Consider the following 24,789-nt stretch of genomic DNA (forward strand, 5'->3'; position numbering starts at 1 on the left):
GTGCGGGATTGGGATGTGCAGGGAATGGTGTGCGGAGTGGGGGTGTGCAGGGAATGGTGTGTGGGATGGGGATGTGCAGGGAATGGTGTGCGGAGTGTGGATGTGCAGGGAATGGTGTGCGGGGTGGGGATGTGCAGGGAATGGTGTGCGGGGTGGGGATGTGCAGGGAATGGTGTGAGCGATGGGGATGCGCAGGGAATGATGTGCGGAGTGGGGATGTGCAGGGAATGGTGTGGGATGGGAATGTGCAGGGAATGGTGTGCGGAGAGGGGATGTGCAGGGAATGGTGTGCGGAGTGGGGATGTGCAGAGAATGGTGTGTGGGATGGGGATGTGCAGGGAATGGTGTGCGGAGAGGGGATGTGCAGGGAATGGTGTGGGATGGGGATGTGCAGGGAATGGTGTGCGGAGTGGGGATGTGCAGGGAATGGTGTGGGATGGGGATGTGCAGGGAATGGTGTGGGATGGGGATGTCAGGAAATGGTGTGCGGAGTGGGGATGTGCAGGGAATGGTGTGAGGGATGGGGATTTGCAGGGAATGGTGTGTGGGATGGGGATGTCAGGAAATGGTGTGCGGAGTGGGGATGTGCAGGGAATGGTGTGCGGAATGTGGATGTGCAGGGAGTGGTGTGCGGGGTGGGGGTGTGCAGGGAATGGTGTGGGATTGGGATGTGCAGGGAATGGTGTGCGGAGAGGGGATGTGCAGGGAATGGTGTGCGGAGTGGGGATGTGCAGAGAATGGTGTGTGGGATGGGGATGTGCAGGGAATGGTGTGCGGAGAGGGGATGTGCAGGGAATGGTGTGGGATGGGGATGTGCAGGGAATGGTGTGCGGAGTGGGGATGTGCAGGGAATGGTGTGGGATGGGGATGTGCAGGGAATGGTGTGGGATGGGGATGTCAGGAAATGGTGTGCGGAGTGGGAATGTGCAGGGAATGGTGTGAGGGATGGGGATTTGCAGGGAATGGTGTGTGGGATGGGGATGTCAGGAAATGGTGTGCGGAGTGGGGATGTGCAGGGAATGGTGTGCGGGGTGGGGATTCCACCCCGCACACCATTCCCTGCACATCCCCATCCCTCACACCATTCCCTGCACATCCCATCCCTCACACCATTCCCTGCACATCCCCATCCCTCACACCATTCCCTGCACATCCCTACCCCGCACACCATTCCCTGCACATCCCCATCCCACACACCATTCCCTGCACAGCCCCATCCCACACCATTCCCTGCACATCCCCATCCCACACACCATTCCCTGCACATCCCCATCCCTCACACCATTCCCTGCACATCCCCATCCCACACACCATTCCCTGCACACCCCCACTCCGCTCAAAAGGTCTGGCCCCTACCTGTGCTCCCTCCCTCTCCCTATCCTCTACATCGCACTCCCACCACCCACCCCCCTGCACACCCTTATGGGCCTCGCCTCACCTCCCTTCCCGCACCTGAGACCCCCAACCCCCCCCCCCTCCCCACACAATTACCTCGGCCTCCTGAGACTCTCGCAGCTGCTTGCAGTTCCAGTCCCGTCCACTGCGGCTTCTGGCGCTGCTGTGAATACAGAGCTGCCAGCGAATCAGATTGGCCAGCAGCAGTCTGGGCCAGGGCAGGGCTTCCCCGTCGGAGTGTTAAATGGGCTGCGAGGCAGCCAGTGTTGGTAGCAATCCGTTCGCCGCCAACATTTCAGATGACGGGAAGGGAAATCCCATCATCCTAAAAATTCTGGCCATGTTTTTGACCGCCTTTTTTATACCCTAAACAGCTAACTCATGCCCTCCTTTACCATTTGAGCCCGTTACCAGGGTAGATAATTGATTTTTGATTGGTCCTGAACATCCTGATGTTAGTTCCTGATCGGTTACATTCCTTAGGAAGAAACATTCCAGACGCCTACTTCATTTTTACTGGTTCTAAGCAGACTGGTACAGTTTTGTGCAGTTAGGGGCAAGTAAGCCTAGGTTACAAACGTTCTGACCCTCTATACAAGTGTCACTATTTGCAGACCAATTTTTTATTTTTTCAGATTTCCAGCAACCATAGTTCTTACTTAAACCGTGATAAACAAGTATTGTTTATTCCCTTTCAGGAATTCACCTTGGATGGCTCTGAATTTCAGGACTTCTTTAACGGAAGCTTGAGTTGGGATTATTTCCCAAACACCAGTTACAATCCCTTTCACCTCAGCAAAGCCTGCAACACCTTCAACGTTGAATCATTTAACAAGGTCTTCCTTCCCATTTTCTACCTTGCCATCTTCTTTGTGGGACTGTTGGGGAATGGAATGACCGTGGCCGTTCTCTTGAGGAACAGGCGGACATTGGCCATGACCGACACCTATATTCTCTACTTGGCGTTCACTGATATTCTCCTGGTGGTCAGCTTGCCATTCTGGACCGTGGAAATAATCAAGGGCTGGGTCTTTGGTTCAATTGCTTGCAAAATAGTTGGGGCAATGTTCAACATCAACTTTAACAGTGGCATCTATCTTCTGGGTTGTATAAGCTTTCACCGTTATTTTTCCATTGTGCACGCAGTCCAGATGTACAACAAGCGCAGGTCTTTGTCAGTGCATATCAGCTGCCTTGTTGTGTGGCTCTTCTGTCACCTTTTAGCCATCCCTGATTTCATATATTTGAGTGAAACATATTCCAATGGCTCTTGGCAATGTCACTATGATTTTGACGCCAAGACTACCAAGGTCTGGATGGTGGGCTTACGATTTTTTTACCATGTCACCAGCTTCCTTGCACCAATGACAGTAATGTTCTACTGTTACATCATGATCATAAAGAAACTACATGGATCCCACAACATGCAAAAAACTAAGGAGCGTAGGGCCATGAAGGTCATTGTCATGATAGTTGCCACCTTCTTCATCTGCTGGGTCCCTTACAACGTGGTCCTCTTCATAGACACTCTGCAGAGGTTGGGGGCCATAGCCAGGAACTGTGTCATTGAATCTCAGCTGGACATTGCCATCTCCATCACATCCAATTTGGGCTATTTTCACTGTTGCCTCAACCCTTTCCTCTATGCTTTTGCTGGAGTGAAGTTTAGGAGAAACCTGCTGCAGCTCTTCAGCGACATTGGCTGCATCAGTCGGAAGACTGTGAGGAAATACACCAAACCTGGCAGCAGACCATCGATGACAACAATGTCAGAGTCAAGAGATATGTTTAACTCAGGAATCCATGGTTGTAATTAAACCTGGATCCGCTCTTCAGAATGAAGTATCAAGCATGGCTCGGTGGGTAGCACTATCACATTTGACTCAGAATGCAAGGGCATCTACAGAGGCAGGAGGCTCTAATAATCTAGGCTCACAATCCAGTGCAATGGCCCTAATGTACTTTTACCAACAGGTAGGGGTTATGGGGTTGCAGGGATAGGGCGGGAGCCTGGTTAGGGTGCTCTTTCAGAGGGTCGGCGCAGATTTGATGGGCCAAATGGCCTCCTTCTGCACTGTATTGGTTCAATGATTCTATGAGATAAAAGTTTTTATTTTGACCCCTTAGCCTTAATTCAACACTTCAATTTCCCTCCGCTGCTAGGAATAGGCCTGTGAGTGCCAGTGAGGGTATATTTCCCGGTCCCGCCCACAACGGGAATTGCCACGGGCAGGATAGAAAATCTGATGGACCATTCAGAGGCCTGTTGACCTTGGGTAGGAATTTCAGGATGGGCAGGACTGGGGAGCTCACAGTATAAACCAAGGTTGGAAGAATTGAATCTAAAATTGTGTTAAGAGGTGTTTCTTACAGCTCAACTGGACTTAGTACGCTCACTATAATGAACACAGTGGGGTGCCCCAGTTTTTACATATTAATTTTGAAATGAACAGATTTAGTGTAATGGGGACCCTGTCGACGATTTCCTGATAGGTACTTTCCATGGGGGCTCAAGAGCAAAAATAGAGATTCAGAAATTTGGACTCCAAAATACAACAAACATCTAAGGGACCAGAGTTTTGGCAGCAAGAAGAAAAGAACATTAATAAAAGGCCTAAAGTGACCTTATTAAATAAAAGGTCAAATAGTGACCCTTGAATGTCTTTAGTGTTGAGCTTTAAAGTAAGGCCGCATTATCACTGTTTTATAGTTAAAGAAATTGCCTCGGTCTATTCAGACTATTCAGAAAGATATATTTTGGCCACATCATTAGAGCAGGTGGCCGACAGAGACAGTTGTTGGAAGGAAAGATCAACGGAAAACATAAAAGAAGGAAGCAGAGAAGAAAATGGGTATAATGATGCAGTTGATTTATGTGGAATGTGTAAAGACAGCTCAGGACAGTCAGGGTGGGGAGCCATAGCAGTTGAGCTTCTGGGAAGAAGGTGAATATGGGCAGCACAGTAGTTAGCGCTGTTGCTTCACAGCGCCAGGGTCCCGATTCCCGGCTTGGGTCACTGTCTGTGCGGAGTCTGCACGTTCTCCCTGTGTCTGCGTGGGTTTCCTCCGGGCACTCCAGTTTCCTCCCATAACTCCCGAGAGACGTGCTTGTTAGGGGAATTGGACATTCTGAATTCTCTCTCTGTGTACCCGAACAGGCGGCGGAGTGTGGCGACTAGGGGCTTTTCACAGTAACTTCATTGCAGTGTTAATGTGAGCCTATTTGTGACACTAATAAAGATTATTATTATTATGAACAAATTCAGACCAAAGACCAAGCCAGGCGAAGGAAGACTTCTCAGAGAATCAGACTGAGTGTGAAAGGAGAAGAAAGCAGAATGTTCAGAGCACTGGCATTCAGATTAGGAGAGAGAACTGGCAGTACATATTGGACCCGCTAATTTTTTTTTTAATTCACAGGTTATGGACATCGTCGGCTAGGCCGACATTTATTGTCCATCCCCAATTGCCCTTGAACAGGTGGTGCTGAGCCACCTCCTTGAACCGCTGCAGATCCTGTGCTGTACCCACAGTGCTGTTAACTTGCTCATTCTGGCGATACATAGAAATGCAAAGCCAGTAAAAACTTGTAGTAATATAGCATCTTTAACATAGAACAATGTTCCAAGGCACTGAACAGAGGCATAAGGCAGAAAAGGGACAGTGAACCAGAGAAGGAGATATTCGGAAGGGCGACCAAAATCTTTGTCAAAGAGGTGGATTTGGAGGAGAATCTTAAAATAGGAGAGGGAAGTGAAGACATGGGAGATTATGGGGAGAAGGTTCCTCAGCATGGGGCCTGGCCACCAATGGTGAAGCAAAGGGTGGGAAAGGGGAGGAGGCAAATGCAAGATCCCAACATCAGAGGAATGGAAAAGGACAAATATAGATATTTATGGTGGAATTTTCCACCACCGCCCGCAGCAAAGGCAACTTGCCATTGGCCATCAGTGGGATTGTCCAGGCCCGTCCATGTCTACAGTGTTTTACATGGCTCACCCGTCCCATCGCCGGGGTCCCTGCCACGGGGGGGGGGGCTTGTTTTCGGTGGGACCAGAAGATCCTGCCAGCGGGAAGGGCTGGAAAATTCCCACTGTTACATTTATATAGCACCTTCACAAGCTCAGGATGTCCCAAAGTGCTTTGCAGCTAATGACGAGCCTTGCAGTGTAGTCGTTGCGGTAATGTCAGTAGCGTGGGCTGTCAATTTGCACACAAGTAAACACCCACAAATACCAATGTGACAATGACCCTGATAATCTTTAATAAAAAAATAAATTTAGAGTATCCAATTCATTTTTCCAATTAAGGGGCAATTTAGTGTGGCCAATCCACCTACCCTACACATAGAGTCATAGATGTTTACAGCATGGAAATAGGCCCTTTGGCCCAGCTTGTCCATGCCCACATCTTTCGGTTGTGGGGGCGAAACCCACGCAAACACAGGGAGAATGTGCAAACTCCACACGGATAGTGACCCAGGGCCAGCATCGAACATGGGACCTCGGCGCCGTGAGGCAGTAGTGCTAACCGCTTGCGCCACCGTGCTGCCCGATAATTATTTTTTAAAAACTGGTGTTGGCCTGGACACTGGGGAAACTCTCATCTTCTTCGACTAGAGGCCTGGGGCATTTTGCATTCATCTGAGAGAGCAGATGGAACCTCGGTATAATGTTTCATCCAAAAGACAATCAATTCTCTCAGTGTGCACTGGAGGGTCAGACTAAATGTTCGCACTGAAGTCTGGAGTGGGACTTGAACCCAAAACATGCTGACATTAATGGGTGAGTGCTGCCATTGAGCCATGGCTGACAGTTGAGGGGAGGCAGATAGTAAGGCTTGAGGAAGTTGAAGAACTAGGGAGACCTGTGCTTGTACGTCCAGTGAATTCAATGTGCTTGGTGTGGAATAAGAAAATCAATCGTAGAGTGGAAACTTTTAAGTATGTACTCAGAATAAAAAAGAAGGAATAGAGGACATTTTTATTGAAACAGGGATGGCCTGAGATCATGGAGGATGGTATAACCAAGAGACCACAGTCACCCCATCTTGGAACAGACCAAAACAAACTGTGGTAACAAAGGATTCAACTGTACTTCAAAATACAGGAGATTGCTGAAGGTTATGTTTGGTTACACACACGCAAGACATTGCACATTGTGCTAACTTTGAGGGTATCATTCTAATACTGAGCTGTGTCATATTAAGTCTATTCCATATAAGGCTAACCCCCATCTATAATATTAACTAAATGATACATTATGTTGAACCCAACTAATGCTGTGCTGTTGTAACTCTGAAAACAAATCATTATACTATTTGTAATAGAGATGCTGAAAATCACATTGCCCATGGGGAAGGAAAATAAAACGTTGTTATTGATCTAACTGGTTGTTGTTCATTTCTTAATCTCTGGTAAGACAAGGTACAATGTCAACCTATATTGCACTTTACTCAGACTATTGGGAGAAAATATGTTCAATAATTATATGGGTTGGTTAGATGCACAAATGTATATAGGATGATGGGCGGAAGGGTGGTGGGTTATGTAACTGGGAGAGAAGTTTGGTCAGGCTATATTATAAACCCAAATTTAACCCACTCAGTTTGCCTGAGTTTTATTCTGTTCAAATCAATGCACTTAAGTTCTGCCAGATAATCCACTCCGTTACATCGGTGCGAAGAGTAAAATCTGCTCCTGTTAACTTTTACCTTATTCTTAAGGCCTAGTAGTTCATTCTTACAGATCGACACAATCTATTTTCTAGTACTGAGGGAGTGCTGCATTATTGGAGGAGCTGTCTCTCCAATGAGATATCTACCAGCTCCACTGGCTTGACCAAATGTTAAAGATACTGTGGTCCTATTTTACGATGAGTTGCAGTTTTTCCAGTGTCTAGCCAACTGTTCTCCCTCAACCAACACCACTAAACATGCAGATACATTTATCTCATTGCTATGCAGAAATGGCAGTTATACATTTCTTCATTATTCATTCACAGCCACCATTTATTGCCCATCCCAAATTGCCCCTAAAGAAGGTGAGCTGCCTTCATGAACCATTGCAGTCCATGTGGTGCAGGGATTCCCACAGTGCTGTTAAGTAGAGAATTCCAGGAATTTGACCCAGAGATGACGAAGAAACAATGATATATTTCCAAGTCGGGCTGGTGCGTAACTTGGAAAGGAACATGCAGATGGTAGTGTTCCCATGTTCCTGCTACCCTTGTCCTTCCAGGCAGTAGAGGTTACGAGATTGGACATTATTGATGGAGCATCTTGAGATGGTCCACTCTGCAGACACAATGCATGTCGGTGGTGGAGACAGTGAATGATGAGGTGTCAATCAATTTGTCCTGGATGGTGTCAAGCTACATGAGTGTTGTTGGAGCTGCATTTAATCAGGCAAATGGAGAGTATTCCATCACACTCCTGACATGTACTTATGTATATGAAAACAATCACTGAATTTCAAAGTAACTCATTGGTTGTGAAATGCTTGGCAACATTTCTACATGTGGCACGCCCTATACAAAATGTAAATCAAGGCTTACCACTTTCATGAGAACTGTATTTATTGTGCTGCCAAATGTTCCTAAAAGAGCAAATTTGTTGCTCCTCTTAACTTTCCTGAACAATACATCTTTAACTATCAGGTTTCTAATTTAATTATTCCATAGCGCATTATTGAATTCTTAATCCAATGTTCAATCTGCTACTTCTAACCCACACCCTCCAAGATAAAGGTGTCACTGTAATAGGCGTGAGAATGACCCGGTCTGATACTATACACTGAGCCCTGTTCGTGATCTGTTTTCAAGGTGTCAGTTCTTTGGTCCTTATTATGTTAAATGAATTGAAACTGATAAAATAGCGGGCCAATTAAGCACATTAGGCTTTCACCCTCTAATACCACGCAACATCATGTGAAGGCCTCAGCGTCAGTGCTCATTATTGACATGGCCTTCGACAGACAGCCTCTGCTGTTGCCTCCCAGGTGACACTTACTCAGCTCTGGGTCACATCTGATCTGATTATTTTGGTAATTTACTCCAAATGGCAGATTTTTGACATGGCAGCAATTCCAATTTTTCATTCAACATGTCCAGTTCCTGTAAGAAAAAGGCACCGTTGGTAAAATAGAGGGTGAAACAAGCCTTTTGCTTGTTGGTATTGAGTGATCTGTATTTTCTTATTTCTTGTCAGTTGGCACGTTTAGCTGCTTTCATGTGATTGCACAGTATAGACCCATACTGCAATGAGCCTGTCATAAGCCCATGCACATGTATTTGCTTCTATTTGTTTAATATTCTTTTCTTCCTCCCCCCTCTTTCTGACCTCTTCTCATGAAGGTGTTATGTTTGTTGTAGAAGCCACCCCCCCACCCCCGCCCCCCCCTCCCCACCCACACACACACACACAAGTCCAGATAAATGTTCATGTCCTCAGGCGGAGGGTCCTGTGGCCATTTGGAATGTGGGCAGAGTTCGAGGGGCGGTACAGCTGGTCATGGGGGGGGGGGGTGCAGCATACCGGGGACTGCCGCTTCCACAAAAAGAACGTCACAACCGGCAGGCCCAGCCGGTAAGGCTGCTGGCATAAGTGCTGCCGGCGTATCGTTGCCGGGCCATCCAATGTCCATATCGGACTCCATGTCACTGTCTACGCTGTCACTGGCCGGGTCCACGGGCGCCACAGGTCCCCCAGCGCCTCGACGGTCAACAGGAGGCAGAACAGGCAGGTGGGGTCCAGGTTTCCCCACTGGTCTCGGGCCTCCTCCTTGGCCATACCAGGGATGGTGCCCGGGTCCTCGTGTGTGGGGACTCCGGGCCATGTGCCGGTGGTTCCTGGTCGTGTTGTTGTAAGTGGTCCAGGTGGCGGTGTGTTTCTGCCCCCTGCACCTGGCCCTCGTAGGAGACTGGAGGACTGTCCCAGGGATCCATGTGGTTCCGGTCCCGAATTTCCTCACATAAACCGTGTTTCCCATCGTGAAGGTCCGCGCCCGTGGGCAACGGTGGAGTGTCCGCCTCTGAGCGGCCCTGCTGCTGACGGACCCGTGCGCCGACGTCAGAGAGGATGAGGCTGAGACGCGTCCGCAGTCGGAGCCCCATGAGTAACTCTGCTGGTGCGATGCCAGTTGTGGCGTAAGACGTTGTATGATAACTGAAAACAAACCTCGCCAACCGCATTTCCCAAGACCCCGAGGTCATCTTTCTCATGGTTCTCTTGAACGTTTGTACCGCTCGTTTGGCTAGTCCATTGGAGGCTGGGTGGTACGGAGCCGTCTGTACGTGCCTGATGCCATTCGCGGCCACAAACTAAAAAAACTCCTGGCTCGTGAACGCTACACCATTGTCAGACAACGGGACTTCGGGCAGTCCATGCATGCTAAAAATAGGCCTCAAACTGTCCGTCATTGCTCGAGTGATCGCCTTGGGGACCTGGTGTACTTCCAGCCACTTCGAGTGGGCGTCCATAAGGAATGTGGTCCCCTGAAACGGGCCAGCAAAGACAATGTGTACACAGGACCAAGGCTTCCCAGGGTCACTCCCAGGGGTGCATCAAGGCCGCCGGTGGGGCCTTCTGGTGGTCCTGGAATGGATGCAATGTTGGGCCATCCACTCGATTTCGGCATCCATCCGGGCCACCAAACGGAGCTGCACACCCACATTATCATCATGTCCTCCCCGGGGTGCCTGTTGTGGTAGTCTGTGTCAAGGTATTACGGTACCTGGTAATGCTGGAACACCATTGGTAGATATTGTATATTTTCCTATTCGTCAAACTGTACGGTAGCTCCGCCCTGCAAGGCGGGGTATAAGAGCCCGTGCCACCCCAGCAGCCTTCTTTCTGTACCTGAGCTGCTGGGGGAAACATCGAGCTTATTAAAGCCTTCAGTTGGACTACAACCTCGCTTTCGTGGTCATTGATCGTGCATCAATTTAATAAGCTAGATTTAAAAGGATGGAGCTCCGAATCAAGTCGGAGTGTCTGCAACTCAGCCCCCACACAGCGAACTCATCGCCAACCTTCAAGCACTGGCTGGAGTTTTTTAAAGGATATCTCGGAACAGCCGAAAACACACCCACAGGAGAACAGAAATTGCAAGTCCTGCACTCGAGGGTGAGCCCAGAAATTTACACCCTCATCAAGGACGCGGACAACTTTGATGCAGCAATGGAGCTGGTAAAAGGACATTATATTCGCCCAATAAACCAGGTCTACGCCCGGCATCTGCGAGCAACGAGGCGACAAATCCCTGGGGAATCACTGGAAGAATTCTACCATGCGCTCTTGGTGTCGGGGAGAAACTGCAGCTGCCCGCAAGTTTCGGCGAGCGAACACACACTCTTGATCAGGGACGCTTTCGTGGCAGGTATGCTGTCCTCCCAAATCCGCCAGCAATTGCTGGAAAAAGACACCCTAGGCCTCAAGGAGGCATGGGGCCTTGCAGGCTCCCTGGATGTGGACTCCAGAAACGCCCGCGCTTACGTTCCCGACCGCGCGGCAGCCCCCTGGCCAGCGTGGAACCTCTCCGCAGCCGACACCGAGACATCTCCCACCCCCCCATAAGCTTGTGCTGCAAGGCGGCCTGGCAACATCGGGGGGCCCGCTGCTACTTTTGCGGGCAGGCCAACCATCCCCGGCAGCGCTGCCTGGCCCGCGCATCCACCTGCAAGGGATGTGGTAAAAAGGGCCACTTCGTGGTGGTATGCCAGGCCCGTACGGTCGCCGCGGTCTCCGGTGGCGAATGCGGACCACCACCACAAACCTCTCCACGGTCCCCGTGCGGCCAGCGGGCGCCGCCATCTTCCTCCTCCAGGGCCATGTGCGGCCCCCGGGCGCCGTCATCTTGTCCCGCGGATGCCACGTTCGCTGGATGGGCGCCGCCATTTTGTGCACCCCCAGCCATCTTGGATGGACTCCCAGGACCCCAGCTCAGCTGACCGCACACCGCCCGAAGAGAACACTCAACTGCTGCGATTAGCCTCGGTGACCCTGGACCGGTCCCGGCCTTGAACACTCTCAACTGCTACAACAACTGTATTTATCAACGGGCACGAGACGTCCTGCTTAATCGACTCTGGGAGCACGGAGAGCTTCATACACCCCGACACGGTAAGGCGCTGTTCCCTCCTCGTCCACCCCGTTAATCAAAAAATCTCTCTGGCCTCCGGTTCCGACTCAGTAGAGATAAAGGGGTTTTGTGTAGCAAACCTCACAGTCCAGGGAAGGGAGTTTAAAAATTCCCGGCTCTACGTCCTTCCCCACCTCTGCACGGCCACACTCCTAGGTTTAGACTTCCAGTGTAATCTCCAAAGTCTAACTATCAAATTCGGCGGCCCTATACCCCCCCTCACTGTCTGCGGCCTCGTGACCCTCAAGGTCGATCCGCCTTCCCTGTTTGCGAACCTCACCCCGGATTCCAAACCCGTCGCCACCAGGAGCAGACGCTACAGTGCCCAGGACCGGACCTTCATCAGGTCAGAGGTCCAAAGGCTACTGAGGGAAGGAGTCATTGAAGCTAGCAACAGTCCCTGGAGAGCTCAAGTAGTGGTGGTAAAGACCGGGGAGAAGCATAGGATGGTCATCGACTACAGTCAGACCATCAACAGGTTTACGCAGCTGGACGTGCACCCTCTCCCCCGCATATCCGACCTGGTAAACAGGATCGCGCATTACAAGATCTTCTCCACAGTGGATCTTAAGTCCGCCTACCACCAGCTCCCCATTCACACTAGTGACCGCAAATACACTGCCTTCGAGGCAGATGGGTGGCTCTATCACTTCTTAAGGGTTCCCTTCGGTGTCACTAACGGGGTCTCGGTCTTCCAGCGCAAGATGGACCGAATGGTTGACCAGTACGGTTTACGGGCAACATTCCCGTATCTCGATAATGTCACCATCTGCGGCCACGACCAGCAGGACCACGACACCAACCTCCCCTTCCAGATCGAGAGCGACGCGTCTGACGTAGCTCTGGCGGCCACCCTCAACCAAGCAGGCAGACCCGTGGCCTTCTTCTCACGTACCCTCCATGCTTCCGAAATCCGCCACTCCTCAGTCGAGAAGGAGGCCCAGACCATAGTAGAAGCTGTGCGACATTGGAGGCATTACCTGACCGGCAGGAGATTCACTCTCCTCACTGACCAACGGTCGGTTGCTTTCATGTTCGATAATGCACAGCGGGTCAAGATAAAAAACGATAAGATCTTGCGGTTGAGGATCGAACTCTTCACCTACAATTATGAGATCTTGTATCGTCCCGGGAAGCTAAATCAGCCTCCTGATGCCCTGTCCCGTGGCACATGTGCCAACGCACAAGTGGACCACCTCCGAGCCCTCCACGAGGACCTCTGCCACCCGGGAGTCACTTGCTTTTTCCACTTTATCAAGACCCGCAACCTGCCCTACTCCATCGAGGAGGTTAGGACAGCCACCAGGAACTGCCAAATCTGCGCGGAGTGCAAACCGCACTTCTACCGGCTAGAGAAAGCGCATCTGATAAAGGCTTCCCGTCCCTTTGAACACCTCAGCATGGACTTCAAAGGCTCCCTCCCCTCCAACGACCGCAACACGTACTTCCTGAATGTGATTGACGAGTACTCCCGGTTTCCATTCACCATCCCCTGCCCCGACATGACCGCAACCACCGTCATCAACGCCCTCCATAGCATCTTTGCACTGTTTGGGTTCCCCGCTTACATACAGAGTGATAGGGGGTCCTCCTTCATGAGCAACGAACTGCGTCAATTCCTGCTCAGCAAGGGCATCGCCTCGAGCAGGACGACCAGTTACAACCCCTGGGGTAACGGACAGGTAGAGAGGGAGAACGGTCTGGAAGACCGTCCTACTGGCCCTACGGTCCAGGAATCTCCCAGTCTCCCGCTGGCAGGAAGTCCTCCCGGATGCCCTCCACTCCATCCGGTCACTGCTTTGTACCACGACCAACCAAACACCTCACGAACGTCTCCTGGTCCTCTGGGACCTCGCTCCCAACCTGGCTGGCAGTTCCCGGACCCATCCTGCTCCGAAAACACGTGCGGGCGCACAGGTCGGACCCGTTGGTCAAGAGGGTCCATCTTCTGCACACTAACCCCCAGCACCCCGATGGCTGACAAGATACGGTCTCCCTACGAGACCTGCCGCCCGCCGGAGCCCCACGCACACCCCAGCCACCAGTCCCAGCCTCCCTCCCACCAGTGCACCTTACAGGAGGATCGGTCCTTCCGCCGGCCCCGCCTAGGCCCCCCCACCCACCGCTGCACCCCGCAGACGCTCCCTTCCCAGGTCAACCGTTTTCCCCACCAGCGCCGTCTCAGAGTGTTGAAGCTGCCACAGAGATCGAGGCCACGCTCCCGGAGTCACAGATGCCCGAGCCTCAACCGGAGTCACCACTGAAGCTTCGACGAGCGCAGAGGATGACCAGGGCCCTCGATCGACTGATTGCTTCATTTTAAAGTGTATAGTTAATTATGAATCTGTAAATAGTTACAAAACACTGTACGGAGGTATTACGGTACCTCCATAACTATAATTTCTACCACGTTACCATGTTGTAATATCAAGCCACCACCCCCGCTGGACTCTTTTTTAACAGGGGTCATAGAATAGAATTTACAGTGCAGAAGGAGGCCATTTGGCCCATCGAGTCTGTACCGACCCTTGGAAAGAGCACCCTATTAAAAGTCCACACCACCACCCTATCCCCAGCCCTCAGTAACCCCACCCAACACATAAGAGCAATTTTGGACACTAAGGGCAATTTAGCATGGCCAATCCACCTAACCTGCACATCTTTGGACTGTGGGAGGAAACCGGAGCACCCGGAGGAAACCCACGCACACATGGGGAGAACGTGCAGACTCCACACAGACAGTGACCCAAGCCGGGAATCGAACCTGGGACCCTGGAGCTGTGAAGCAAGTGTGCTAACCACAATGCTACCGTGCTGCCCCTAATGTGAATGTGGTAGTCTGTGTAGAGGTATTACGGTACCTGGTAATGCTGGAACACCATTGGTAGATATTGTATGTTTTCCTATTGGTCAAACTGTATGGTAGCTCCACCCTGCAAGGCGGGGTATAAGAACCCGTGCTGCCCCAGCAGCCCTCATTCTGCACCTGAGCTGCTGGGGGAAACACCTAGCTTATTAAAGCCTTCAGTTGGACTACAACCTCGCTTTAGTGGTCATTGATTGTGCATCACCTGTTATGGAGGTTTTTCAGCAGGGCCGCATGTCCCCGTTCAGGTACAACCACCCGCACCTTCCACAGGAGACACCGTCTTCGATGGCCTAGGAATTTTGGAGGAAAATGTAACTGGTCTGATTAGTAAGTTTGCAGACGACACAAAGGTTGGTGGAATTGCAGATAGCGATGAGGACTGTCGGAGGATACAGCAGGATTTAGATTGTTTGGAGACTTGGGCGGAGAGATGGCAGATGGAGTTTAATCTGGACAAATGTGAGGTAATGCATTTTGGAAGGTCTATTGCAGGTAGGGAATATACAGTGAATGGTAGAACCCTCAAGAGTATTGAAAGTCAAAGAGATCTAGGAGTACAGGTCCACAGGTCATTGAAAGGGGCAACACAGGTGGAGAAGGTAGTCAAGAAGGCATACGACATGCTTGCCTTCATTGGCCAGGGCATTGAGTATAAGAATTGGCAAGTCATGTTGCAGCTGTATAGAACCTTAGTTAGGCCACACTTGGAGTATAGTGTTCAATTCTGGTCGCCACACTACCAGAAGGATGTGGAGGCTTTAGAGAGGGTGCAGAAGAGATTTACCAGAATGTTGCCTGGTATGGAAGGCTTTAGCTATGAGGAGCGGTTGAATAAACTCGGTTTGTTCTCACTGGAACGAAGGAGGTTGAGGGGAGACCTGATAGAGGTCTACAAAATTATGAGGGGCATAGACAGAGTGGGTAGTCAGAGGCTTTTCCCCAGGGTAGAGGGTCAATTACTAGGGGGCATAGGTTTAAGGTGAGAGGGGCAAGGTTTAGAGTAGATGTACGAGGCAGGTTTTTACACAGAGGGTAGTGGGTGCCTGGAACTCGCTACCGGAGGAGGTGGTGGAAGCAGGGACGATAGTGACATTTAAGGGGCATCTTGACAAATACATGAATAGGATGGGAATAGAGGGATACGGACCCAGGAAGTGTAGAAGATTGTAGCTTAGTCGGGCAGCATGGTCGGCACGGGCTTGGAGGGCCGAAGGGCCTGTTCCTGTGCTGTACATTTCTTTGTTCTTTGTTTGTTCTAGGCCCTCAGCCCATTTGGTATTGCCCTATGACGGGTCCAATATGGAACCCGATGTATGTCAGACTCTCGACAACTCGGGGTCAGTCTGTGTCCATTCTCCGAATTGAGCTGCTGTTACTGGCAAAGTGTCCATGAAATGGAGAGCAGCTATCACCTCCGCGGCTGGGGCAGGAGCCGGCGGTTTTGTGGGCGGAGGCAGGCGGCTCAATGCATCCACCTGTGGGATTCCAGTACCCGGGCAATGCACCATAGTGTACTCATAGGCCGTCAGCAGCAGGGCTCGCCTTTGAACCCGGGCGGAAGCGACTGGCAGAATCACCCGATCTTCTTTAAATAACCCCAGCCGGGGCTTGTGGTCGGTATAAACCGTGAACGGCTGCCCATAAACGTACTGGTGGAATTTCCTCACCGTGAACACCACTGCTAAGCCTTCCTTCTCGATCTGGGCGTAATTCCGCTCGGCGTCCGCCAGCATGCGGGACAGAAAATGTATAGATCGCTCCGAGCCGTCAGGCATGCGGTGTGCCAGGCCCGCCCCGATGCCGTATGGTGAGGCGTCACACGTGAGGAGCAGGGGTTTGGCCGGGTCGAAATGGGCAATTCCTCTGGCGAGAGCCGCTGCTTACCTTGTGAAATGCCTTCTGGTGCGAGGGGCCCCAGTTCCACTTCTGTCTCTTCTTCAGTAGTTGGTGGAGCGGACTGAGCAGCGTGGCCATCCTGGGTATGAACTTCCCCTAATAGCTCACCAGGCCGAGGAAAGAGCGGAGTTCCATTTGGTCACGAGGGATGGGGGCCCGGCGAATCGCCTGCATCTTTTCCTCCACTTGATGGAGGCCTCTGCTGTCCACCCAGTAGCCGAGATACGTGACCATCGGCGTGTTGAAAACATGCTTCTCTCTCTGAAGGGGGACCCTGCCCGAGCAAACCTCTTGAGAACCTCGGTTAGGTTTTCCACGCGTTCCTGATGCAATGTCCCGGTGATTAGAACGTCGTCCAGGTAGACGGCCACCCTTGGCAACCCTCGCAAGATATTCTCCATAACCCTCTGGAATGTCGCACAAGCTGAGGAGACTCAGAACGACAACCGCGTATATTCATACAATCCCTGATGGGTATTGATTGGCACGTGTCCGGGAAATTGGCCCAAGTACCAGCTGTAAGTACACGTGGCTCATATCCAGCTTAGTGAACTTTATTCCGCCACTGAGCCAGGCGTAGAGATCCTCAATCCGAGGGACCGGGCATCGGTCAAGGCGGGATACCCGGTTCACGGTCATTTTATAGTCCCTCACAGAGCCACACCGACCCATCTGGCTTCAACACAGGGACCATGGGCGTGGCCCAATCGGCATAGTGGACAAGGCAAATAATCCCCAGCTGCTCCCATTGGTCCAATTCCTGGTCTACCATGGCGCGAAGTGCGTAATGTACAGGGTGGGCACGAAATACTGAGGCTGGGTGTTTTCCTCCACATTTATCATGGCCATAGCTCCTTCAATGGTCCCAGGGCCTTCGGCGAAAACCGACAGGAACTTGGACAGCACTCCATCCGGTCCACGGGGGACATCTGGCACTCACATTGCCAATCCAAACCTGGGTGTCGCAGCCAATCACGCCCCAATAGGCTGGGCACTTTGCCACGGACTTCCATATGGGCCTCCGTATGCCATGGACACATTTCGGTGCCCTCGATTTCTAAAGGTTCCCCTGTACACGTGGCCAGTCGGGCTCCCGTGTCGCGAAGCTCTAGTGGCTGAGAGCTGTTCGGATGGCAGCAAACGTGCGTAGGCTAACAACCAAAACTGCTGCTCTCGTGTCCAGTTCCATCTGCGTTTAACAGCAGTGTCACCCAGATAGGTGCCGTTCTGGGGCCAGTCACGCAGAGCAGTGGTAGGGTTGTCTCCTCAGCATCCCAATCCTCCAGGAAATGCGTGCGGCCTATTGGGGGAAATGGCGACTTGTTCATTTCCAGGGGATGGCGTCCTCACAGGATTTTCCGGAGCTTCATTCCTGGCCTTGGTTTCCCGCTCGAAACTGTCATCCAGGAACGCTGAGTCATGGGAAGCTCCAAGGTCGCTCCGGGGCAAGTCGCAGTGACGGTTGTAGGATCTGCGATGGCTTCCAACCTGGAACGTCCCCGTCATCTCACTTCCAGTAACCGTCGGCCGGTGGTCTTGGTGAAGCCCAATGTTCAGGACCGCCAGGCCCTGGAGTTTCTGGAGCCCGCGGTCGTCACTTTCCTGAGCGAGGGCCATGTCGATGACCTTGTCAAGGGTCTGGGGGGATCTCCATTAACAGCTTCCGCTGCGTCTCCTGGTCCCAAAGTCTACAAACGAAGCAGTCCCGCAGCGATTAGCCACGGCGGCTCCAAACCCGCAAGGGGCAGTGAGTCCCCTTAAACGTACTAAGTATTCCCCTGTGGACTCCGCCGGCATCTGCGATGCATAATGGAACCTGTACCATTGGACCATAATCGGTGGCTTTGGATTTAGGTGACGGCCCACCTGGTTGATCAGCCTGGCGAATGGCAACCCGTCTGGCCTGTCCAGGTAAGTCAAGTTCCTGATTAGTGAGTAAGTCGGTCCGCCAACGGCGGTCAGTAAGGTGATGGTCTGTCACTTGTCACTGGCGATGGCGTTCCTGTGACAAGTGACAGAAGTCTTTCAACACACTGGGCCCAATCATCCGATTCGGCGTCAAAAGGCTCGAGTTTATCTGTTTATGCCATGCCTGCCGGTCGGAGAGCAGCCTCCCGAGGTCATTAAAAAACAATCCGAGGTCGCAGCACTTGCCTCTTATGGCAGCTCCACTTGATCCTCATCGCCAGTGTTGTAGATGGAGGCCAATTCTCCACGAGAGGCCAGCCTGACAGGGTACAACTCACTTTATTCCAAACTAGTCACAATAATCGCTCCTCTCCACATTGCACTCCCCACAGGGTCTCCTTCCACAAACTGCTTCCAGGTCGGGGTTTATATTCTGTGGGGAGCTCCTCCAATTGGGAGGGAGCTCTGCTCCTTAATCACCTGCGTAGCTCACACTTGTGAACCTCAGGCTTGTCACATGCAGGCTGTGTTTCTCTGAGCTCCTGCTGCTTCTGACTGTAGCCCTGTTTCCCGAGTTGGTGTGTTATTCTGCATGCTGGCTGCCTTTTCCAGACTTTGAAACCTGGACTATGGCAAGGGTGAACAGTGAAACGACCAGTTGGATGGAGGGAAAGGGGAGTCTGTTGCTGCTGCCAGTTTCTTCTAGGGAAGAGAGAGAAGGGAGCTTGCAGTTGTCATGCCTGGGACTCGTATTTGTCACTGGCTGCCTTTCTGCTTATCGGCTTGGATTGGAGCGAGGAATGGATTTGGTTGGCCTGCTGCCGGGCTGGAAGTGGAGGAGAGCAGATTTGCTTTTGCCGTTTTGGACTGGATGGTGTCTGGAGACCGGTTGCCGGAACTGTGAGAGCAGGAGGGCGGTGGCCCAATTGACTATGTGTGTTGCTTGTACTGATGTTGGTTTTGTTTTATTGTTGGGGGATTATATAGTTATTATTGTATTTTTGTTGTGTATTTTTTTTCCACGTCTAGCAGCTGGGTGCTCGCCAGTTGTGGCCCTCCTGCTTCTGTGCACTGGTGATTGAGGGGTCCTTCCCAGTGCTAGTGATGGTGTAGCCATCTGGGATGGCCACATCCCGATTACAAAATGGACACCCGCAAAGAATGCAGGCAAAATTGGACAATGCTAAGAAACAAGCAGGTGCAAGCTCCGTCTGTTGATTAGAACATTAAACGCTCAGACAGGACAGAAACTACCAAACAATTTATATACTAATGAGCCATCTCCGGGGACAAAAGGAAAACATTTCGATACACAATGTTAGGACAGACTCCCCGGCGCCAGAAGAGGCTAAGACAAAGCAGACTGACAGGCACCAGGACACGCACAGCGATCAAGGAACCACCTCTCTATTGGAGGAAAATCGATACAGATGATTGGGAAAGACCCAATTACTTGAGGCCAAGTTCAAGGCCCAAAAGAGCGCGAAGCCCTTTGCAGTATAAGAGGTATCTCCCAAGGGAAAATCCTCCTCCTTTGGCTTTGGCTATCAGCGAAGAGAGAGACCTGCCTAGCAGCTGCATCAGACCAAGTAAGTCCCAAGTCAACGCACGCTATGAGATAGACGCTCCTAGTTGCTACCCTGTAAACAGCTCAACCCATCAGCCTCAGAACCGAGCAACGGCCATTGTTCCTCTGACTGAGTGAGCGCCCGAGGCCTTAGTGATAGTGGTAGTTTAGTTTGTGGAGTTTGTGCATGAGTAGATTTGACTGTGTGTAAATAAATGAGCATTGCTTTTGAACTTACTAACTGATGTATCGAGTCATTGATCAGTATTCGGTTCTGAATCTTGTGGCGGTGTCGAAAGATACCTGGCGACTCTTAAGCAAACGTGATTAAATAGAGCCAAATTAAGAGCCAACCAAAAGTTAGCAACATTTACTGGCGACATCTGATGGGACTCGACTTAGAAGTGGCCTAACCACTCCGAGAGAACCCAAAATTTGAATTGAGAATCCAATTGGGAACAGACAAACCATAAGCGTCAAAACAGTACTGATCAAGCCTCTGAGATTCGGAAGTGTGTTAATGCATGCGTACTAACAGGGATATAAGGTAAACCTGAGAGATTTTGTTGCGAAAAACGGTCGGGAGTTTTGTAGGCCGGAGATTAGCGTAAGCCGTACCCGTGTTTACATCACCGCTTTATTACCCCCTGTTCCAAATTCGGTAGAGATCCTAGTAGAGAGAATGGCAATGAAGGCAATGGAACGCCTTATGAACTCCCAGGAATTCGAGGTTGCAGCGACCAGCAGTAGAGTAGAGTGTCCCGTTTGGGAAGAAGAGATCAGAAAATATCTCAAAGGGAAAGGATGGCCCTTTGGAGTGAATTCTGTGATAATGAGGAAACAGGACCCGGGAGTATAGGACATACTTGGTGGGAGAGCCGGTCAGAGATCCACAAGAAGAGCTTGGGAAAAGCTCGCAAGCCGATGGCAATCGTGTCCTGTCTGGCACAATTGCGAGACACAGAGGAGGTCATTAGGACGCTCCGTAGAGAGATAGAGGAGAGAGACAGAACCAGTGAGGTAGACGTGAGTGAGGTAGAGAAAGAGAATCAAGATCTGAAAGAGCAGTTAGCAGCAAGGGACAGAGAGGTGGATGATGCCAAGTTGGCACATCAGTCTTGTCTCACGCATTTGAACAGTTTTCAGACACAATACGATAAGGCTTACCAGGACACGCAACGTGCGGTCTTGGTAAGACAAGAAACAGAACAGCAAGTTGAGAAATTACAGAAACAGTGCAATGATTTAAAAGCAGCCCTACGAGAACTCCATACTTCCAAAACGGAGCAAAGCAGAGCTCAGTAGACCATGCAAAGTGCCGGAAGCAAATTGCAGAATTGCAATCTCTGCTGTCCATGCAAAATGGATTTCAGAGTACATTCAGACCCCAATTAGATCAAGAAAACGGCCCCGACTGGCAGGAATTGAACGAGACTGCCCATAGATACGTACATGGGACATGTATGCAGGAAAAAAAACAGAAAAGGAAAGCGCCCCAACCCCCAACCGAACAGGCAGAACACACCCCCATGAATCCTGTGACCACACGTAGGGCCGCAGGAGAAGGAGAAGCAGACTTCCTTTACAGAACCCCGTTAACCGTGACCCAATTACGGGACGCGTGTGGAAAAATTACACCGTTCCTTCCCACTTCAGACCCCCACCAATTTTTCGCGAAAGTCAAACAGGCAACCATGTACGGCCTGGACTTTCGGTTGCGGCTATGCAAAGCTAAGTCACACGTTCAGCAGCTCCCGCTTGGAACGGACTTTTGGACTCTTTTCAGGGCCCCCAACAGCATTTTTTCAACATTTCCCGGTGTGGGAAGAAGATTGCAACATTCCCCCGACAGTGTATGGCTTGGACCAGGAGCGGGGCGACTAAAAAATTGGCGGTGAAGCCAAAGAAAGTGCGAGGGAAGAAGAGGAAGATGGCGGCGGGCGGGGACCAGGCAGCGTGGATGCAGTGGGCACAGGAGCAGCAGGAAGCTATCCAGCGCTGCTTCAGGGAGCTCAAAGCGGACCTGCTGGAGCCGATGAAGGCTTCTATTCATAAGCTGCTGGAGACCCAGACGGCCCAGGGGGTGGCGATCCGCGAGGTCCGACAAAAGATCTCAGATAACGAGGACGAGATCTTAGTCCTGGCGGTAAAGGTGGAGGTGCACGAGGCGCTCCACAAGAAATGGCAGGAGCGGTTCGAGGAGATGGAGAATCGGTCGAGGTGGAAGAATCTGCGGATCCTGGGCCTCCCGGAGGGGCTGGAGGGGTCGGACGTGGGGGCCTATGTGGTCACCATGTTAAACTTGCTGATGGGAGCGGGGTCCTTCCAAGGGCCCCTGGGGCTGGAAGGGGCCCATAGAGTGCTGGCGAGGAGGCCCAAGGCTAACGAGCCTCCGCGGGCGGTGCTGGTGCGGTTTCATCGGTTCACTGATCGGGAGTGCGTACTCAGGTGGGCCAAGAAGGAGAGGAGCAGCAGGTGGGAGAACGCGGAGGTTCGAATATACCAGGACTGGAGTGCGGAGGTGGTGAAAAGGAGGGCCGGGTACAACCGGGCAAAGGCGGTGCTGCACAGGAAGGGGGTGAAGTTTGGCATGCTGCAGCCGGCGCGTCTGTGGGTCACCTACAAGGACCGGCACCATTATTTTGAGTCCCCGGAGGAGGCGTGGGCCTTTGTTCAGGCCGAGAAGCTGGACACAAACTGAGGGTCGGGATGGGGGGTCGGGCGAGGGGATGGTCGGGGATTGCTGTTGTTGTGATACATTTTGAGGGGGAGATCTTAGTTCTTGTTCAGTTTTGGTTTGGTGAGGGTGGTTAGGGTGGGTTGGGCACTGTTTTGGTTGGGTCTGTCGGGTGGGCTCTTGGAGGGGGGCAAGTAAACGGAGTAGGGGATGGATGGCCAGTAGGGGGGATGGGGCCCCGCGGGGGAGGGGGTGGCCCGAGTCGGGGATGAGGGGACTGGGCCTGTAAAAGGAGCTGCGACAGAGGAGGCGGGGCCGAGCAGGTGGAAAGTGCGAGCTTTTTCTCACGCTGAAGGCTGGAGGTGGCGGAGCCAGGGCGGGGAAGCGCGGGTTTTTCCCCACTTGGGATGGAAGGGGGAGGCGGAGAGCCTGCTGGTGGGTAATGGGAAGTCCCACAATGGGAGGAGTTGAAAGAGAGGCGGGAGCGGCCGGGGTCAGCAGGAGTCAGCTGACTTGCGGGAGTGCAATGGGGGGAGCAATGCAGCTAGGAGGGGTCCTAGCTGGGGGGTGCTGGGGGGGGGGGAACCGGGTTGCTGCTGGTATGGTCAAGGGGGAGTTGGAGCGAGTAGATGGGGTTGGGATGGGGGTCTGCCGCCATGGGGAACGGGCCGAGGAGGGGTCATGGCTAGTCGGTGGGGGAGGGGGGCGGGTAGCCCCCTGATCCGGCTGATAACCTGGAACGTAAGGGGGCTGAACGGACTGGTTAAGCGGGCCCGCGTGTTCACACACCTGAAGGGGCTGAAGGCGGATGTGGTCATGCTCCAGGAGACACACCTGAAGGTGGCAGACCAGGTAAGATTGAGGAAGGGGTGGGTCGGCTAGGTGTTTCATTCGGGGCTGGATGCCAAAAATCGGGGGGTGGCGATCTTGGTGGGAAAGAGGGTATCGTTCGAGGCGCCGAGCATTGTGGCAGACAATGGCGGCAGGTACGTAATGGTAAGTGGTAAGCTGCAAGGGGAGAGGGTGGTGCTGGTCAACGTGTACGCCCTGAACTGGGACGATGCGGGTTTTATGCGGCGTATGTTGGGTCCGATCCCAGACTTGGAAGTGGGGGGCCTGAAAATGGGGAGGGGACTTTAACACGGTGTTGGATCCGGCACTGGATCGCTCCAGGTCTAGGACGGGTAGGAGGCCGGCGGCGGCTAAAGTGCTGAGGGGGTTTATGGACCAGATGGGAGGGGTGGACCCTTGGAGATTTGCAAGGCCGGGGGCTAGGGAATTTTCATTCTTCTCGCACGTTCATAAGGCCTATTCCCGGATCGACTTTTTTGTTATGAGCAGGGCGCTGATTGTGAAAGTAGAGAATACCGAGTACTCGGCGATAGCCATTTCGGATCATTTCGGATACCCGCATTGGGTAGACCGAGAGCTGGGGGAGGAGAGGGATCAGCGCCCGTTGTGGCGCTTGGAGGTGGGGCTGTTGGCGGACGAGGAGGTCAGCGAGCGGGTCCAAAGAAGCATAGAGAGATACCTGGAGGCCAACGATAACGGGGAGGTCCGAGTGGGGATGGTCTGGGAGGCGCTGAAGACGGTGGTTAGGGGAGAGCTGAAGTCCATTAGGGCCCAGAAGGAGAGGTGAGAGCAGAGGGAGAGGGAGAGGCTGGTGGGGGAGATAGTGAGGGTAGACAGGAGGTATGCGGAGGTGCCGGAGGAGGGACTGTTGAGGGGGAGGCGTAGCCTCCAGGGCAAATTCGAACTGTTGACCACCAGGAAGGTGGAGGCGCAGTGGAGGAAGGCCCAGTGGGCGATTTATGAATATGGGGAAAAGGCAAGTCGGATGCTGGCGCATCAGCTTCGGAAGCGGGATGCAGCTAGGGAGATTGGGGGAGTTAAGGATGGGGGGGGGGGGGGAGTGTGGTGCGCAGTGGGGTTGGCATCAATGGGGTCTTCAGGGACTTTTCTGAGGAACTGTATCGGTCCAAGCCCCCACTGGAGGAGGGAGGGATGGGCCGCTTTCTGGACCAACTGAAGTTCACAAAGGTGAAGGAGGGACTGGTGGCGGGATTGGGGGCCCCGATTGGGCTGGAGGAGCTGATCAAAGGGATAGGAAGCATGCAGGCGGGGAAGGCACCGGGGCCGGACAGTTTCCCGGTCGAATTTTACAAAAAATATGTGGACCTGTTGGGCCCATTGCTGGTTGGGACCTTCAATGAGGCAAGGGAGGGGTGCGTTGCCCCCGACGATGTCCCGGGCACTGATCTCCTTGATCCTGAAGCGGGACAAGGATCCCCTGCAGTGTGGGTCTTACAGGCCGATTTCATTGTTAAATGTAGATGCCA

The 24,789-nt window shown here is 52.3% G+C and overlaps 1 protein-coding gene and 1 long non-coding RNA gene across 2 annotated transcripts in view; one reads left to right on the forward strand and one right to left on the reverse strand.

The window, feature by feature from the left end:
• Positions 1-24,789, reverse strand: part of LOC140392356 (uncharacterized) — a 59,735-nt gene that overhangs the window by 6,383 nt on the left and 28,563 nt on the right. The window contains exon 3 of the long non-coding RNA XR_011935303.1: positions 8,404-8,507. This is a non-coding gene — a long non-coding RNA (uncharacterized lncRNA). The remainder of the gene's footprint in view (positions 1-8,403; positions 8,508-24,789) is intronic.
• On the forward strand, positions 2,209-6,749 carry LOC140392775 (C-X-C chemokine receptor type 3-like). Its single transcript, XM_072478406.1, has one exon. It carries the CDS (start codon positions 2,289-2,291, stop codon positions 3,210-3,212), a length of 924 nt encoding a protein of 307 aa, XP_072334507.1. The 5' UTR covers positions 2,209-2,288; the 3' UTR covers positions 3,213-6,749.

Source organism: Scyliorhinus torazame, chromosome 16, assembly GCF_047496885.1.
Source record: "Scyliorhinus torazame isolate Kashiwa2021f chromosome 16, sScyTor2.1, whole genome shotgun sequence".
Classification (NCBI taxonomy): domain Eukaryota; kingdom Metazoa; phylum Chordata; class Chondrichthyes; order Carcharhiniformes; family Scyliorhinidae; genus Scyliorhinus; species Scyliorhinus torazame.